Genomic DNA, 16611 nt, shown 5'->3' on the forward strand with positions numbered 1-16611 from the left:
TGCATTTCAGACTACGGAAATGAAGACTCGTTCTCTATATACATATGACACTGTTGTTTGTGACAGCTCCAGCAATGTCCTTTTTATGCTCTCAATCTATTGTGCCTATTACCCACTGCCATCATTCAGTGTCACTTAAATATTTTTAGTTTTTCCCACTGCCTCTAGATTGAGCACACACAAGCCAGCCTACCAACCTTACATAGCTTTTTATGGACATTTGATGATTTAAGAATTGTGTTATGTAAGGATTTTTTTTTATATTGTGTTTTTATATGGAAAGATGAAATCCTGAAATGTAAAAAAAAAGTCCTTCCTGCAGACATAGAATAAAATATTTGCCTGCCTTTTTTTCTAGTTTAACTATGGTTTGTTTGTAGAGTGTGTTCAATGATCTGTACATTTTGCAGCATACCATTCATAAATCTAAAAACACATGAAAAAAAATGCCCTCCATGTAGTATATTGAGCCATGGGTGCCACAAGCTGGAAAAACATGCACACAGTTATAACCCTGACAAGCACTGAAACCTTTCAAGGGTCTGTTTGTATGGTGGTCTGAGAAATATGAAGTTCATTTTTTAGAAGGGCAGCTTTCAGAATTACTGTGACACATACTGGGCAGGATGCCAGAGCTGGCCCGGATTCAGACATTGTCTTTCTCTCATTGAAGTGTCAGAAAGTAATTCATGGAACATTTGGTTGAGCAGGCAGCTTTTTCATTGACTTTCAGTGTGGCAAAGTCACATGAGTTCAGGACCTGAAGCCAAGCGATGCAGAGATTTGCTAAGGAGCTGGAATCAACCGGGCTAGAAGATTCTCTTGTTTTTAATGTGGGTTTTAGCATCATTTCAGGTGTGATTAATATCAAGGTAATGCAATTTTAGTAGTGTAACCCCAAGAAGTATTTAAAGGGAAAATACAGTAGGCTCTTATTTTATACTTTTTAATTCTTTTTTGCCCCACCTATATTTTTATGATCTAGAACAAAGTAGACATTCTTATGATCTAGAACAAAGTAGACTTGCCACTAGTTCTATACTAGCAATATTAAGTTGAGCAATTGGTTGATAAATTATGTGTGCAAATTGAGTGTTACTAAGCAACTAGCCATGAAACAAAGGTGAAACTTTCCATCATGTTTTGTCTCTAAAAAGTATATAAACTGCACTGTTACAAAACACAGTTCATGCTTTCAAAGATTTTACCAATATGTATCTTCTATTTTAATAACAAAGTAGTGCAAATTCTTTTTATTGCCATGGAAACTTATGTGTTCGGAGTTTGCACAGCATACAGTTCTTCAGCACGGCGGTTTCCATGGATAATAAACAAGGGTCTCTCTTCTTGCTCTCTAAGGGGGGGGGGGGGGGGCAACTATCTAACTATACTTGTTCCTTTGAAATTCCATAGTTTTAATTTTTGTTTTCTTTTGTGTTTTTGCTAGAACATTAAAATAGTAAAGTTGCATCCCTGGGGAAAAAATTACTTCTGTGCTCACCCTATCTGCATAAATATGAGTAATAACGAAAGACATAAAATGCAATTTACGTGTAATTTATAATATATTTAAAAATCAATGTTAATAACAGTACATTTATTTTCAAACATACTAAGATTTTATTTACTAGAGCATTGTAACAATGATGTGTCTCCTAAAAATGTAATAAAAAGAAATAAAAATCTTGTCTGCAGTTGAACTAAAGATTGACGTTGCATCCAGTACTGTTAAGCTCCATGACATGTTTTTATGAGTTGTCTGTGGCAAGTGTTGTCCCAGCTGACCAACCTTAGATTGTAGTCCCTCTAAATCTGTCTAGGAAATGCTCAGGCTTGGGAGAGAAAGATGACACTATTATAACTTTTAAAATGCTTGAGATTTTTGGAGACAATTCAGCAAAGAATCTTTACCTTGACAATAACAAACTTAACTCAAAGTTTCACTTCATTTCTTTGTATAGTTTGTGACTGTGACTTTGAAGTTATTGTTAGTTTGTACTTTTTACATGTAATGTCTCTGATTTGTATTATTAAATGTGTGTTTTATTTTTCTTTGCAGCCACAACAAGAGAAGAAGTCCGGTCAGGTAAATCATTTTATTTATTACTTAAAAATACTTTCATTGACCATGGGGCAGGTTCCAGGTGGACACAGTTTGGATACTTTCACAAATTGACCATGTTTTTTTTTTGTCTACTGCGCATGCATTTGAGTCGCACTGCGCATGTGCCATGATGGTCTTGAGACCACGGTCGTAGTGTGGGTTAGGACGTTGAGTGATTGACAGACCGTTTGCGGGAGGTAACATGGCAAATAAAAAGCAGGCATATTGCGACTGGAGCAGGAGTCAAAGCTAGCAGCTGTCTCTGCAGACAGTGTCACTGGGCCCAGCGTCTTCGTTGCGATGGACATTCTGGGAAACCAGTTGTTCTGGGGTCTGATGGTGTGACCCATGGTCCTCTGTTGCTGCGTCTTTGTATGCAAAATATTGGCAGAAATATTAAGAGAAGAATATATGTTGTGCCATGGATATTTAAAAATGTCCCAAAGTTATTTTAGGGGCCTATGTAGAAAAGCAACAACTTCTATATCTTTGTATGTAGCAATCTGAAAAGTGTGGAGAAATCAAAGTGTTGTCCTTTTCGTTCAGCTTCCTACACTCCTGCAGCCGCCATACAGTAGCTCACACTTTGAGCTCTGCAGATCCACAGTTTATAGACATGAGAGAAGATTTGCTGCTTTCATCTTTTGCTCAAAACATGATGCCAGTTGTATACGGCGATATGTCAACTCACACTGGGGAAAGCAAGGAAGAGACTGTTGTCTTCCTGCTTTCTCCCACAGTGCACTGTTCCCTCAGAACATGAAGTGTTGGTAACCTTCCCACATCCAGCCCACTTCCATTTAAATTATAACACTACAAATTGCAGGTCCATGAGAATGGGGCAGGACCAGTATGATGTCATTCTGTGAGAATTGCATCATTTTGACTGTGCCCCTTTTCATAGACCAGTGGGGCCTATTATATACCAGTATTTTGGCCATGTCATTTCCTGGGTCACAAGTATGCACAATTTACAAAAAAATTTAATCTGTGACCAACTGAGGGGACGATAAGGAGCGTGCTCCAGTGGTTGGTGAAAAAGTGTCCAAATAGGGGTTTACAGGCATGATTGTTTGGAAAGGTCCGTGGTGTCATGGAAGGGAAGAGGGTTATAATTACCTGAGCTTCTTGGAGGAGCCCAGCGGGGTCCACCTCATTTCCCTTCTTACCTGTCAGCTGACAGTAGCCTCTCCTCAGCCCAGCTGCTGTGTGCTTGGCTGCAGTGGGTCCACGGAGGCTGCTGCCACTGTTGTCAGTCTCTCCTGGTTGGTGGAAACAATTGCATCCTCCAACACCCTACCTATACCCTCTTGTGTGTGACTCTGGCTGGGTGGCGCATTAAAGGTTGTTTTAAAGGTTTTGTGGGGGTTTTTTTAAAGGGGGCATTAACGGGGCCCAGGCTAGCTGCCTAGCCTCCGTGTTAGTTGCTATGTAGGCCATTAGGTGGCCATACATTTTCACAAAACATTACTAAAAAATGCCTTCTGGATATTTCCCATCTTATCACTTTCTCTGTAGATTGGCGCTAACAAATCTACAGATGAACAAATGAATAACCGAAATCTACCCTTACTTGTAATGGCTACATTACAGATACAGACCCTCATTCCGAGTTGATCGCTCACTAGCTACTTATAGCAGCCGTGAAAACGCATAGTCGCCGCCCACGGGGGAGTGTATTTTCGCTTTGCAAGTGTGCGAATGCGTGTGCAGCCAAGCGGGATGAAAGTTTTTTGCAGTTTCTGAGTAGCTCTGGACTTACTCAGCCCTTGCGATCACTTCAGTCTTTTTGGTCCCGGAATTGATGTCAGACACCTGCCCTGCAAACGTTTGGACATGCCTGCGTTTTTCCAAACACTCCCTGAAAACGGTCAGTCAACACCCATAAACACCCTCTTCCTGTCAATCTCCTTGCGATCGGCTGTGCGAATGGATTCTTCGTTAAATCCATCGCTAAGCAACGATCCGCTTTGTACCCGTACGACGCGCCTGCGTATTGCGGTGCATACGCATGCATAGTTGTAACCTGTTCACTGTGCTGCAAAAAACTGCAGCGAGCGATCAACTCTGAATGACCCCCACTGTGCGGGTGCATCCTGCCACTCACCACATGCACATCAGCGTTTATGAACGCCGTATGCATGAAGACTTTGGCAAATGACCACTCTCACAAAGAGTTCTCATTTGCTGTGTGGGAAATCCAAGTTTATGAGCCAGGAGTCCATTTGCGCATACGTCTGCTGACTCATGCACCACAGAGGGCAATGTGAATGGAAGCCATAGGGTCCAAGCTTCAGAATGTGTTCCATTCCGGAGATTGGTGCATAAGTAAAAAGCATCCAAACCTCCGAAAACCGTATTATCGGAGGTTTGACTGCAAAAATGGTGTTTGTTTGTATCCCGCCTACTGACAGTTAGTCTATGCTCTTACCCCTACCACCAGCATCAGTTTTGTCATTACCTGAGAGTTTAGACATCTACTGAGCATGTCAGAGACCAGAAGAACTGTATATAATATATTTGTGCGTTTTTGTTTCTAGGCCATAGGCTGCCAAGTGGTGCGATATCGTAGTTTAATGGTTTTTCATTATCACGTTAATGTAGTTCTGGTTAGAGCATATTTTAATTTCCGTTATGTGACAACACATTAAAGTTCAAACTAGCAGATATACAAGTAAATGTGATGAGTGTCTTTCATATCTGCGGACGTTTGTTACATACTCTCCAAAGAATCCCAGAGAAGAGCAGCAGCTGATATTTAGCTCCACCCCATCACGTCATAATGCCACAATCACAGATCTATAAGGGCCAAAATGTATCAGTTGGATTGTGGCTTATTGACCCAGCACCTTTCCCACCAATCAGCAATTCCTGGCATTACACTGCCCATGTGGAAAGGCCACCCACTTTCCAGAGAACTCACTGAAAATTCCTGAGTCTCCTGGATAGTGTGTAAATATGGTGTGTTTACATAAAAGATCAGAAATCTAAACTTCATTCTCAACAGCAGAAGACTTTACTGAGTGGCTGTAGTGCTCAATAGTTTTCTCTGACGTCCTAGTGGATGCTGGGGACTCCGTCAGGACCATGGGGATTAGCGGCTCCGCAGGAGACAGGGCACAAAAATAAAGCTTTAGGATCAGGTGGTGTGCACTGGCTCCTCCCCCTATGACCCTCCTCCAAGCCTCAGTTAGGTTTTTGTGCCCGTCCGAGCAGGGTGCAATCTAGGTGGCTCTCCTAAAGAGCTGCTTGGAAAAAGTTTTTAGGTTTTTTATTTTACAGTGAGTCCTGCTGGCAACAGGCTTACTGCAACGAGGGACTTAGGGGAGAAGAAGTGAACTCACCTGCGTGCAGGATGGATTGGCTTCTTAGGCTACTGGACACCATTAGCTCCAGAGGGATCGAACACAGGCCCAGCCATGGAGTCCGGTCCCGGAGCCGCGCCGCCGACCCCCTTGCAGATGCCGAAAAGTGAAGAGGTCCAGAAACCGGCGGCAGAAGACTTTTCAGTCTTCATGAGGTAGCGCACAGCACTGCAGCTGTGCGCCATTGTTGTCACACACTTCACACCAGCGGTCACTGAGGGTGCAGGGCGCTGTTGGGGGGCGCCCTGGGCAGCAATGAAATACCTATACTGGCTAAAAGATACATCACATATAGCCCCTGGGGCTATATGGATGTATTTAACCCCTGCCAGGTCTCAGAAAAACGGGAGAAGAAGCCCGCCGAAAAGGGGGCGGGGCCTATTCTCCTCAGCACACAGCGCCATTTTCCCTCACAGAAATGCTGGTGGGAAGGCTCCCAGGCTCTCCCCTGCACTGCACTACAGAAACAGGGTTAAAACAGAGAGGGGGGGCACTTATTTGGCGATATGATTATATATATTAAGATGCTATAAGGGAAAAACACTTATATAAAGGTTGTCCCTGTATAATTATAGCGTTTTGGTGTGTGCTGGCAAACTCTCCCTCTGTCTCTCCAAAGGGCTAGTGGGGTCCTGTCCTCTATCAGAGCATTCCCTGTGTGTGTGCTGTGTGTCGGTACGTGTGTGTCGACATGTATGAGGACGATGTTGGTGAGGAGGCGGAGCAATTGCCTGTAATGGTGATGTCACTCTCTAGGGAGTCGACACCGGAATGGATGGCTTATTTAAGGAATTACGTGATAATGTCAACACGCTGCAAGGTCGGTTGACGACATGAGACGGCCGGCAAACCAATTAGTACCTGTCCAGGCGTCTCAAACACTGTCAGGGGCGTTAAAACGTCTTTTTACCTCAGTCGGTCGACACAGACACGGACACTGACTCCAGTGTCGACGGTGAAGAAACAAACGTATTTTTCTTTTAGGGCCACACGTTACTTGTTAAGGGCAATGAAGGAGGTGTTACATATTTCTGATACTACAAGTACCACAAAAAAGGGTATTTTGTGGAGTGTGAAAAAACTACCTGTAGTTTTTCCTGAATCAGATAAATTAAATGAAGTGTGTGATGATGCGTGGGTTTTTGGACCATTTTACTCACTGACTGTCCTGAAGCACATTCCCCATTCACCACTTCTTTTAAGACTGCTGATACCTCTACTTGGCATCCATAATCAAATGCAGTCAAATTGGGCATCACTTACTAAAATGTGTCTGTATTCTGACCGCTGGCATCCTCACGGTCAGGATCCCTTACCAAACCCGCCAGTAAAGGTAGTGGCTGCCAAAGTGCACTGGTGGATCACCTCCAGACAGTGTGCCTCTATTTTCCACTGTCCCCGATCTATTATTTGTAAAGCGCCAACATTTTCTGCTGCTCTGCAATTGCAAAAAATATTACATACTATTGTTGCCACCCGAGGACACAATATATTTATTTCTTTTTAAAGAAAACCCTTTTTCTTTTTTAATGTCTCCACTCTAGTGAATGTAGATGAAATATAAGCATGTCATTGTGGTGTTTTCGAAGTATAAGATGCTAAAAACAACAACCTGTGAACGTGTTCTAAGGTAGAAGCTCCATTTTGTTCCTGGCCACTAGTTCTGCTGTGTAAAACTTGCCATCAGCCATTCCACCTGCTAAGCTGAATCTGCTAGTGCTGGCAATGGGAGACACTCATCCAGGCGTCCTCACACTTATCAGGGTCAACCCTGTTTTAAACTATTTTTGTTTACAATATGCAAATTCCTATGCTAAAGTACAATTGTTAATAACGTTTTGGGGTTGAAGTTTGGGACATCACTTCTATATAGATTAAAACGGTGCAATAACAAACTGTATACCTCCGATATCCCGGCAGTCGAAATAGGACTCCGGAATCCCGACACCAGTCGGAAAACACTGACACCGTAATACCAACCAAGTCAGCATCCCGAAGTCAGAATACCAACAGCCAGGATCCCAAAGGTAAGTATAGCTGGGAGCAGTAGGATTTTGCTGTGTTAGGTTTAGGTGCTACCTGAGCCGGTGGTGGGGTGTTAGGGCTAGGCACCATGAAGGGGGGGGGGGCTAGGTTTAGGCACTAAGGGGAGAGAGTAAGGGTAAGACACTAAGAGGGGTGTGGGGGGGGGGGGGGGAGTGAGTAAAATACTTACCTCACCCCGGTCGGCATCTTGACCATCGGGATGCCGGTGTCTGTATTATGACCACTGGCATCCCGTCCGATAGCATACCGATCCCTAACAAACAGTCATAGAGGGAGGAAGGCCTTGCTCGCGAGCTTACAATCTATGGACTAGTTTTATTTTAAGGGAAATTGATGTATCAAAAAATTGTAACAATTACCTAATTGTCAAGATGTAAAACAGAGGCTTATTTATTAAACTGTCCCAAAAATAGATTATTTTTTTTAATGGCGCTAATGTCAATAGCTCAGAGGTTCCCAAACTCTGTCCTCAAGGCACCCCAACAGTCCAGGTTTTAGGTATATCCATGGCTCAGCACATATGGTTAAATCAAATTGACTAAGGTACTAATTAAGTCAACTGTGGCCAATCATGCATACATTTAAAACCAGGACCGTTGGGGGGCGTGGCCTGGACGGGGATGGAGTAGCACTTGCACTGTGCAGCTCTCCAGCCACTTCATCCTGAATATATATCCTGTACTTCCCCCCCCCCCCCCTTGGGTCTAATACTGGGGCCATCGGTGTGTGAGCATCTCCTGCCCCCCCCGGAACGGGTTTAAGCCTGCTGCTGCTGTCTACGGAGGTTCTGAAGCCTTGTGTGCCTGTGGGCCCTGATCTATGCTGGGTCGGCGTGTGGGGCTGCTGCCTCGTGTTCTAACCGGAAGTCCGGCTTCTGTTCCCCGCTGCTGCCAGCCAAGTACCTGGACGACGGGAGAGCCGGGCTCTCCTCTGCCGCCCCGTCAGCCTCCTGCAGTATCCGGGGGCTCGCGCTGTCCGGGAAACCGGAAGTGTGGCTCCCGCTGTCCGCTGCCGCCCGCTGCAGCCGGCCGGGGCACCGATACACGGACTGCGGGACTGCACTGCCTGACCCTTCTAGTCGTGGGTGAAGTCTGGAGGGGAGCATGGCCACCCTGCATGCTGCTGGCTGCCTGCCCTAGCGGCCATTCTCTGGACCCCCTGCTGCTGTGTGTCCCCATCCACACTGGGACCCAGGTACACAGGGTGCACACTCACTACTGCGGGGAAGGTTAACACTTGGAGCCTCAACTGTGCTGGCTGGGTGGTCATTGGGCTGCATACACCCTTTCCTCCATCCTCCTGTTTCCCTCCTCTGGCCCGCTGACCCTTCCCTCATCTGTGGAGCGAGCTTCCCTGCTGTGTCTGGAGGTTGGTGCCGGGGGATTGATCCTCTACGTCCCACGGCGTTGTTTGGGGGTGACAGTCCCTGCATCACTGCTACATTATGTGGACACTTTGCATTATAACTGGAGACTTTGGCCCTGTTGTCTATCTATACATATCTATATACTCTCTCGCACCCACTGGCCGGTGTGTAGGGTGGTGGTGTGGGCGCCCCTCTTTGCCTGTATTTGCTTTGATATACTCTGCTGGCCGGAGGGAACGACACCGTGTTGTCCAAAATGGTGAGGGGTCGCCAGACTGGCGCGACGGTAGGAGCAATGGATAAGTTTGTTTGTGACCCTGGTCCTCAGCAGCGGAAGGGGGAGACTGTAAGATCTGAGGCATCGCCCCCATCTCCTGCGTATAGTTCCGCCTCTTCTGACCCTCCGGATGCCGCACTGCAGAGAGTACTAGATGCGGTGACTGCCAGCGAGGCGCGTCTGGCTGATAAAATCGGGCAAGTGCAGTCTGATCTCTCCATTATTCATCAGGACCTTCAGCGGGTGAGAGAGAGAGTGGGAGAGGCTGAGACCCGTATATCCAATGTTGAAGACTCTGTCGGCCCGCTGGGTCGTCGCACTGATGCTTTGGAATCTCAGATGACAGATGTGCGCAAAAAGCTGACGTATATGGAGGGACATCTGTGGCGCAATAACGTCCGTTTCTCATAAAATGGCTCCGGGATGCCTTTGGATCTGAGGAGTTTTCGCCTTACTTCACTGTTGAATGGGCCCATAGAGTTCCGATGCGCCCGCTGCCTCCAGGGGCTCCACCCCGCACCTTTATTGCTAAGTTCGGGACACAGTTTTGAAGCTGGCTCGTACCAAAGGCCCTTTAAAATGGAATGGGTCGCCTATATCGGTATTCCCGGATTTTGCGGTGGATGTACAAAAGGATAGGGCTCAGTTCCTGCCTGTCAAGAGGAGGCTCCGTGAACTTGACCTGCCATATGCCATGCTCTTCCCATCCAGGCTGCGGGTGGTGGCTGATGGGGAAACAAAGTTTTTCACAACTCCTCGTGAGGCCATGGTGTGGCTGGACAGACTATTCCCGGCGAGGCGTGCCCTTGAAAATCTGTGAATCTCCGGCCTAACCCTGAAGCTGACTTTCTCCTGTTTTTGATTTTCTTGTTACTTATTATGTTTGCTTTGCTTATGGGGGGTGGGGGGGTTATATTCTTGGCTTGATATGTTTGGTTCTTTGATATCCGTGTATGTTTCATTTTGGGCATGAATAGACCTAGGGGGCGGATCTCTATGATTTCCCTTCCATTTTTCGGGGGGGGGGGGGGGGGGGGTTGGTGGCTGGAGACTACCTCTTTTTCTCCCGAGAGTCATTATATTCTTGGCCCCGATTAAGGTGTGTTTGCACTAATTAATGGTGCTACAAAGTTTTGTTTATTTGTATTCTTAGGTATTTGCACTTAGTCCATAACTATAACAAGTATGCTGCATGTTGGGGGTGGTATACAGGGAGGTGGGTGGGGGAAGGTTTTGGGTTGTACTTACCTTTTGTGTGGAAATGTATGTTATGAATGTACATTGTTTGCTGCTGTACTATTTAAGCAATGGTGTCTGGTAACTGAATTTATGCATGGCGGAATTGGCTGGCTGCGGGGTGTTGCATTTATTATACTTTTGATGCACTATGGCTGGGCTTAAAGTGTTATCGTGGAATGTGAGAGGGCTCAATGATAAAGTTAAGAGGTCCCTGGTACTCCGACAGATTAAACATTATGCCGCTGATATTGTCTGCCTTATGGAAACACACTTGGTGGGGAGTAAGATTCTTTCATTGAAAAGGCACTGGGTGGGATGGGCGTACCACTCCATGCATACTTCTGCCTCTCGTGGAGTTTCAGTCCTTATTAGGCGGACCATCCCCTTCGTGCTGGAGTCTATACAAACGGATCCATGGGGGAGATATGTGTTTTTGAAATGTAGACTATTTTATGTCCCTGTCCTCCTTCTAGCTGTTTATGTGCCCCCTCCCTACTCTCCTGATGTTCTTAAGAAGGCTGCTGGGTTCATGGCCTCATCCCCCGGGATATCTGTTATTTGCCTCGCGGATTTCAATAATGTGCTAGATGCGGCGATGGACAGGCTCTCTATATCTCCATCTGCTGCGTGTCCTGGGAGATCCACTTTTGCAAATGTGGTGTCGGGGTTGGGCCTGGTCGATCCCTGTAGATTGAGACACCCGTCTCTTAAACAATACTCCTGTTTCTCTCACTCTCATTCTTCGTTCTCCAGGATCGACCTGGCCCTCCTCTCGAGCAACATGGTTCCCCGGGTTGGTATTATTAGATATGAGACTAGGGGTATATCAGATCACTCCCCTTTGACCTTTACTTTAGACTTTAACTGTTCTAGGGGCCAAGCTGTATGGAAATGTAATCCATTTTGGCTCGTTCACATGGGGGACGGCTCTTACCTGGTGGCCGCATGGCGGGAATTTTTTGTATTGAACAGTGCCGAAAAAGCTGTCTCTAATCTATGGGACACGTTTAAAGCCTTTCTGCGGGGGAGTTTGATTAAACGGGTGTCTAGTTTGAAGTCCTTCTATAGGCGACGGGAGGCTGAGTTGGAGGCCCAGAGTGTCGCTGCAGAATTACAATACTTACAAGATTCTTTAAACAGTTCTAAGCTAGCCTGGTTATCGGCTCAGAGGGAATGGAAGGATTACCTAATGGAGAAGACTCAGCATAGACTCCTTTTCTCATCCCATACCTTTTACGCTACTGGTGATAGGCCGTCCCTCTTTGGCCCAGGGTGATAGACCTACTAGTGTTGTGGTTGAGATTGTGAACTCTGATGGTGTTTCCCTGACTCAGACTCCACAAATGGCGGCTGAATTTGTATCCTATTATAGCCGCTTATATGAATCTAAACTGGATTGTACTCCGTCGCAACTGAACGATTATTTAGACAATGTTTGTTTCCCCACCTTATCCAGTGAGGCTTGTGACCTTTTGGAGGCACCTATCTCATCCGATTAAATTATGGCCGCTATTAGGGCCTCCCCTAGTGGTAAAGCCTCGGGCTTGGATGGCATGCCTTCTGAGGTCTATAGGCACCACCTGGATTTTTTTGTCCCTCGTCTACTTGAGTTGTATGGCCAAATCTTTGCACAGGGGAGTCTCCCCCCGTCTATGGCGGAGGCAGTGATTGTGGTTCTCCCTAAACCTGACAAGGATCTTAGGAAAGTTGAGTCCTATCGCCCTATATCCCTCTTACCCACTGATATTAAAATGTTGGCTAAGGTGCTGGCTGGTAGATTAAATACAGTTATTTATCACATTATACACCCGGACCAGACGGGATTTATGCCCAATAAATCGACCTCCATTAACCCTCGACGTCTGTTTACTCATCTACAAATCCCTTGCAAGGACCCCTCCTCCTCCATAGTCGTTTCGTTGGATGCCGCTAAGGCTTTTGATTCTGTGGAGTGGGCTTATTTGTGGGAAGTTATGCGTAGATTTGGTATAGGCCCAAACTTCATTAAATATGTTCGATTGATGTATTCCTCTCCTTCGGCGAGAGTGGCGGTTAATGGTTTCGTATCTCATTTCTTTTCCCCTATCTAGAGGTACACGACAGGGTTGCCCACTGTCCCCTACTCTGTTTGCTATGGCCATTGAACCCCTTGCGTGCCTCCTGAGGGCGGACGTGGGGATCTCTGGCTTTAAGGTGGGTGCCCGTGAGGACAGGGTGGCCTTATATGCCGATGACGTTTTGCTGTTTGTGGATCGCTATGCTGAGTCTATGCCTAGGATTTTGGAAATTATTATTGGGTTCGGGCGATACTCTGGGCTCCTGATTAATTGGGAGAAATCCTTTATTATCCCACTTCGGGGCGAAGTTCCTGCCTCCCCGTTGGTAGCTCTCCCGCTGCGGTGGGTGGACTCCTTCAAATATCTGGGCATTTGGGTGTCTAATGATCCTCAAAAATTTTCCTCCCTAAATATTACTCCACAAATAACGTATCTCCGTAGCCGGGTGAAGGCATGGGGAACGCTACCTTTAACGGTCACGTGGAGGGTTAATATGGTAAAAATGGTCTTCCAGCCCAAACTTTTATATGTTTTGCAGCACTCTCCCGTTTATATTCCGCAGAAGATTTTTAAACAAATAAATGGGTTGTTTCTTCCCTGGTGTGGGCTAGTAAGCGGGCACGTTTGAGATTGGATACCCTGACCAGGTCACGGGAAATGGGGGGTTTGGCTCTCCCCAACTTCCGTTTTTATTATTATGCGGCGCAACTGACGCATGTCTGGGAGTGGGTTAACGACCTCGATGCCCTGGCTTTGCACTCGCTGATGCTGCACCATGATTACCCTGGGGGCTCCCCATTACAGCTACTCCTTTGTGGTAGCGTCAAAATGTCCACATTGCCACTGATTAAACAATCCATCCTAATATGGAAATTGGTGCACTCTGTGATGCGTGGTCACGGTGTTGATCCTGATACCCCACTGGATAATGCTTACGGGTTGCCGGAACTGTGTCAACTTCAGGTCCGGGAGGTTTGGGGTAACTGGGGACTCTTTAGGACACTTATATAGTGATGGGACCCTAACCTCATTCCAACAACTTCAACGGGTGCATAATGTCCCCTCAGGGTTCTTCTTTCGATTCCTACAGCTGAGACACGCTTTGGCTGCCCAGTTTCCGAATGGCCCTCCGGTCCTCGTTGATTCCCCGGTCAAATTAATGTTGCAGACGATGGACTCGGGACACCTGGTTTCTATGATATATGGTCGTATTCTTCAGATGCATCATACTGACCCTCTAACTGCTCCTCGGGGTAGGTGGGAGTCAGATGTGGGTATGTTATCGGATGATGCATGGAATACTGCTATGGGAGCCCATCGGATCTCCACTTCCTCTGTTAGATACCAGCAAATACAATTATATATTCTGCATAGAGTGTATATGACCCTGGTGAGGTTAGCACATATTGGGGGGTCTCATAGCTCACGGTGCCCTAAGTGTGGAGCCACGGGTGCCGACTTCTGGCATCTACTTTGGTTGTGCCTTGGCGCGTGTCTCAGTTCTGGACGGCTGTTATACGTACCATAAGTGATACAGGTATTCCCTCTTCCGTATGTACGCCTGCGCTGTGTACACTGCTGATTGTGGACGAGGAGGCTTTAGATCCGCCTAGCAGGAGATATGTCATCAATTTATGTGCCTTAGCTAGGGTCTGTATAGCCCGGCTGTGGCTGGCGGGTGAGGCCCCGGCACCTAAGGCTTGGATATCCCTTGTCAACGAAACTGTTGCACACGAAAAATTTGTGTTCCTGGCTAGGAAGGTGAAGAGGAAATTGTTTACAATATGGGGCAGGTGGATGGATTCTAAATATTTCAAGGATAAATAAAGTCTAGATTTGTATTTCTCTCCTTATTTTATTCTGTGATGTTTTGGAGGTGGATACCCTCGCGGCCGGCCTTGCTGTGTTGTATTTCGATATACTGTGCTTATTCTGCTATGCTTATGCTTATATTGGAAGTGATACGTTTGGGTTGTGTTACTCCCAGACGCCGACACTTTGCGACTGTGTGATTTATGAGACATTTTATCCGCTTGATGTACCATGTGCATTATATATGTACAGCTGTATATGTGCATATTGTGTATGTGTGTAGTTTTAAGTTTGTTTTTTGTGTGAATTGTTGATGCAAAATTGAAAAATAAAAATAAAAACTATTGCATTTAAAAAAAAAAAAAACCAGGACCGTTGGGGTGCCTTGAGTACCGCGTTTGGGAAAATCTGCAATAGCTGGGGGAAAAAATGGTTACAAATATTTTCCCAACTAGGTAATGTACTTTGGTTGTCCATGCTCAATCACACATTCAGTTGGGGAAAGCTGTTTCTAAAGTACCGTACACACTTGGAGTTATAGTAAGCAGTAACGCTCATTTTTACCCCCCTAAATGATATATACTATATCAGTGTGTATGCTGCTGATGACTGCTGATGCGCGGACCCGTGGGTCGTTAATGGCCCTCTGTGTTGTGCATGCAGCTCAATTTGGACTCATCGTCCAAAGCTGCATGATCCGGCCGTGTCATGACTCCACTGTGCGATATTGTTAGTGATATCGCACAGTGTGTATGCCCACGTCGAGTTGGAAGATGTTGCTCATGGAGCACCTTTCGTATTACCTGTAGATATGCCAGCAGATACCATACAGTTCCTTATGCGTAATAATACATATGTAAACTTAATGTGGATTGTAAACTTCCATTTTTGTGTTTGTATTCACTGGATTTTACTCTAGAAATATTCAACCATTCTTTGTGGAAAAATTAAAGCAATGATTTTAAAATTGACTTTGCCTGACGTCACATAGTTGTTTTTAAAAGGATGTCAGATTCCCATTGAAAAGTTCAGAGGCCCTGAACAGCTATTCTGTCAATCTGCTTCACAGTTATCCTTTGTGTTCAAATGAGTTTCCCTTTAAAGGAGAGGAGTTCAGGCTAAGAATTAACAACAAGGACATGAGATCATGCTGGCTTCCTAATCTGAATTTAAGGAAATAGTGATACATTATATAAACATGGGGACTACATGGAAGTTCATGGAGTATAATGTAAATTTTATACTACATTCACAGGAATCTCTTCCTTTTCCATCTGTTTCCTTAGAATATCCCCATTGATGTCTTTTCCATGTGGCAGTGTGAATTCAGTTAGAATCTTATCCTTTCTCTAACAATGCTGCTTCGGGACTTGACAACTAACACTGCTCTCTAGCAAGAGATATACAGGCATAATGTAATTAGGGATTGCCGGCCGCTGTTTGTCAAAAATATCTTTTATAGCAACTTCCATATAAGTTTTTATGAAGCTTAAGTATTGCAGTTTTGTTTTTCTTCTGTTTTATAGATTGTATTTTTTGTGTAATGTATAATTCTTGGAAACAGTAGTTCTATAGTGAAATTATCAATTATTTGTATAGCATAACCATAAAATGCACCTGTTCCAGACAATATGGACTCCTTCATATCAGTACATGAGCACCTTTAGCGAATAAACAGAGTCCGTCGCACATTGCCACAGGAACGAAATGCGCTGAGTGCTATTGACTTGGACTACTTACCTACCACTCACAAGAAAAGCTCTGCTTATTCTTTTTCTATGTACGGGCTTTTTTGTTTCTTATGGCCAATAAACTGTGTTAAACTGTATTACACTATTTTTGCCAATTTTCTCTCTCCTATACATGGCCTTACTGAGTGAAAATCTATGAACCTATACTGCTATTCACAACCAAGCTGACCCATAATATCCACCTTATGACCCAAAACAAAAGCAAATAAAAGGTGGATGTTTCCACTCCATATGGTGGTACTTTAATTTGATGGTGTTTTGGAGTTTGTGAAGGTTTCCATATGTGAATCACGTTTTATTGCACTAGAAGACGCTGTTCTGATCCTTGTTTTCCAGATTTAGGGGGACATTTACTAAGCAGTGATAAGAGCAGTGATAAGAGCAGAGAAGTGAGCGAGTGGAGAAGTTGCCCATGGCAACCAATCGGCACTGAAGTAACATCTATAATTTGTATACTATAAAATGATACAGAGGTGCTGATTGGTTGATGGGGGCCACTTCTCCACTGGCTCACTTCTCCGCTCTTATAACTGCTTAGTAAATTTCCCCCTATATGTGAAAAAAACGTTTGAACACCGGTCCATTGGAGGGTAG

General features: G+C 45.2%; 1 protein-coding gene across 1 annotated transcript in view; it reads left to right on the top strand.

Annotated features, from left to right (window-relative positions):
* HMGA2 (high mobility group AT-hook 2) overlaps nucleotides 1-16611 on the top strand; it is a 252740-nt gene that overhangs the window by 191332 nt on the left and 44797 nt on the right. Inside the window, exon 4 of the mRNA XM_063930492.1 lies at nucleotides 2060-2086. Within this exon, the coding sequence (XP_063786562.1) occupies nucleotides 2060-2086 (27 nt within the window). The remainder of the gene's footprint in view (nucleotides 1-2059; nucleotides 2087-16611) is intronic.

Source organism: Pseudophryne corroboree, chromosome 6 (assembly GCF_028390025.1).
Source record: "Pseudophryne corroboree isolate aPseCor3 chromosome 6, aPseCor3.hap2, whole genome shotgun sequence".
In the NCBI taxonomy this organism is placed as follows: domain Eukaryota; kingdom Metazoa; phylum Chordata; class Amphibia; order Anura; family Myobatrachidae; genus Pseudophryne; species Pseudophryne corroboree.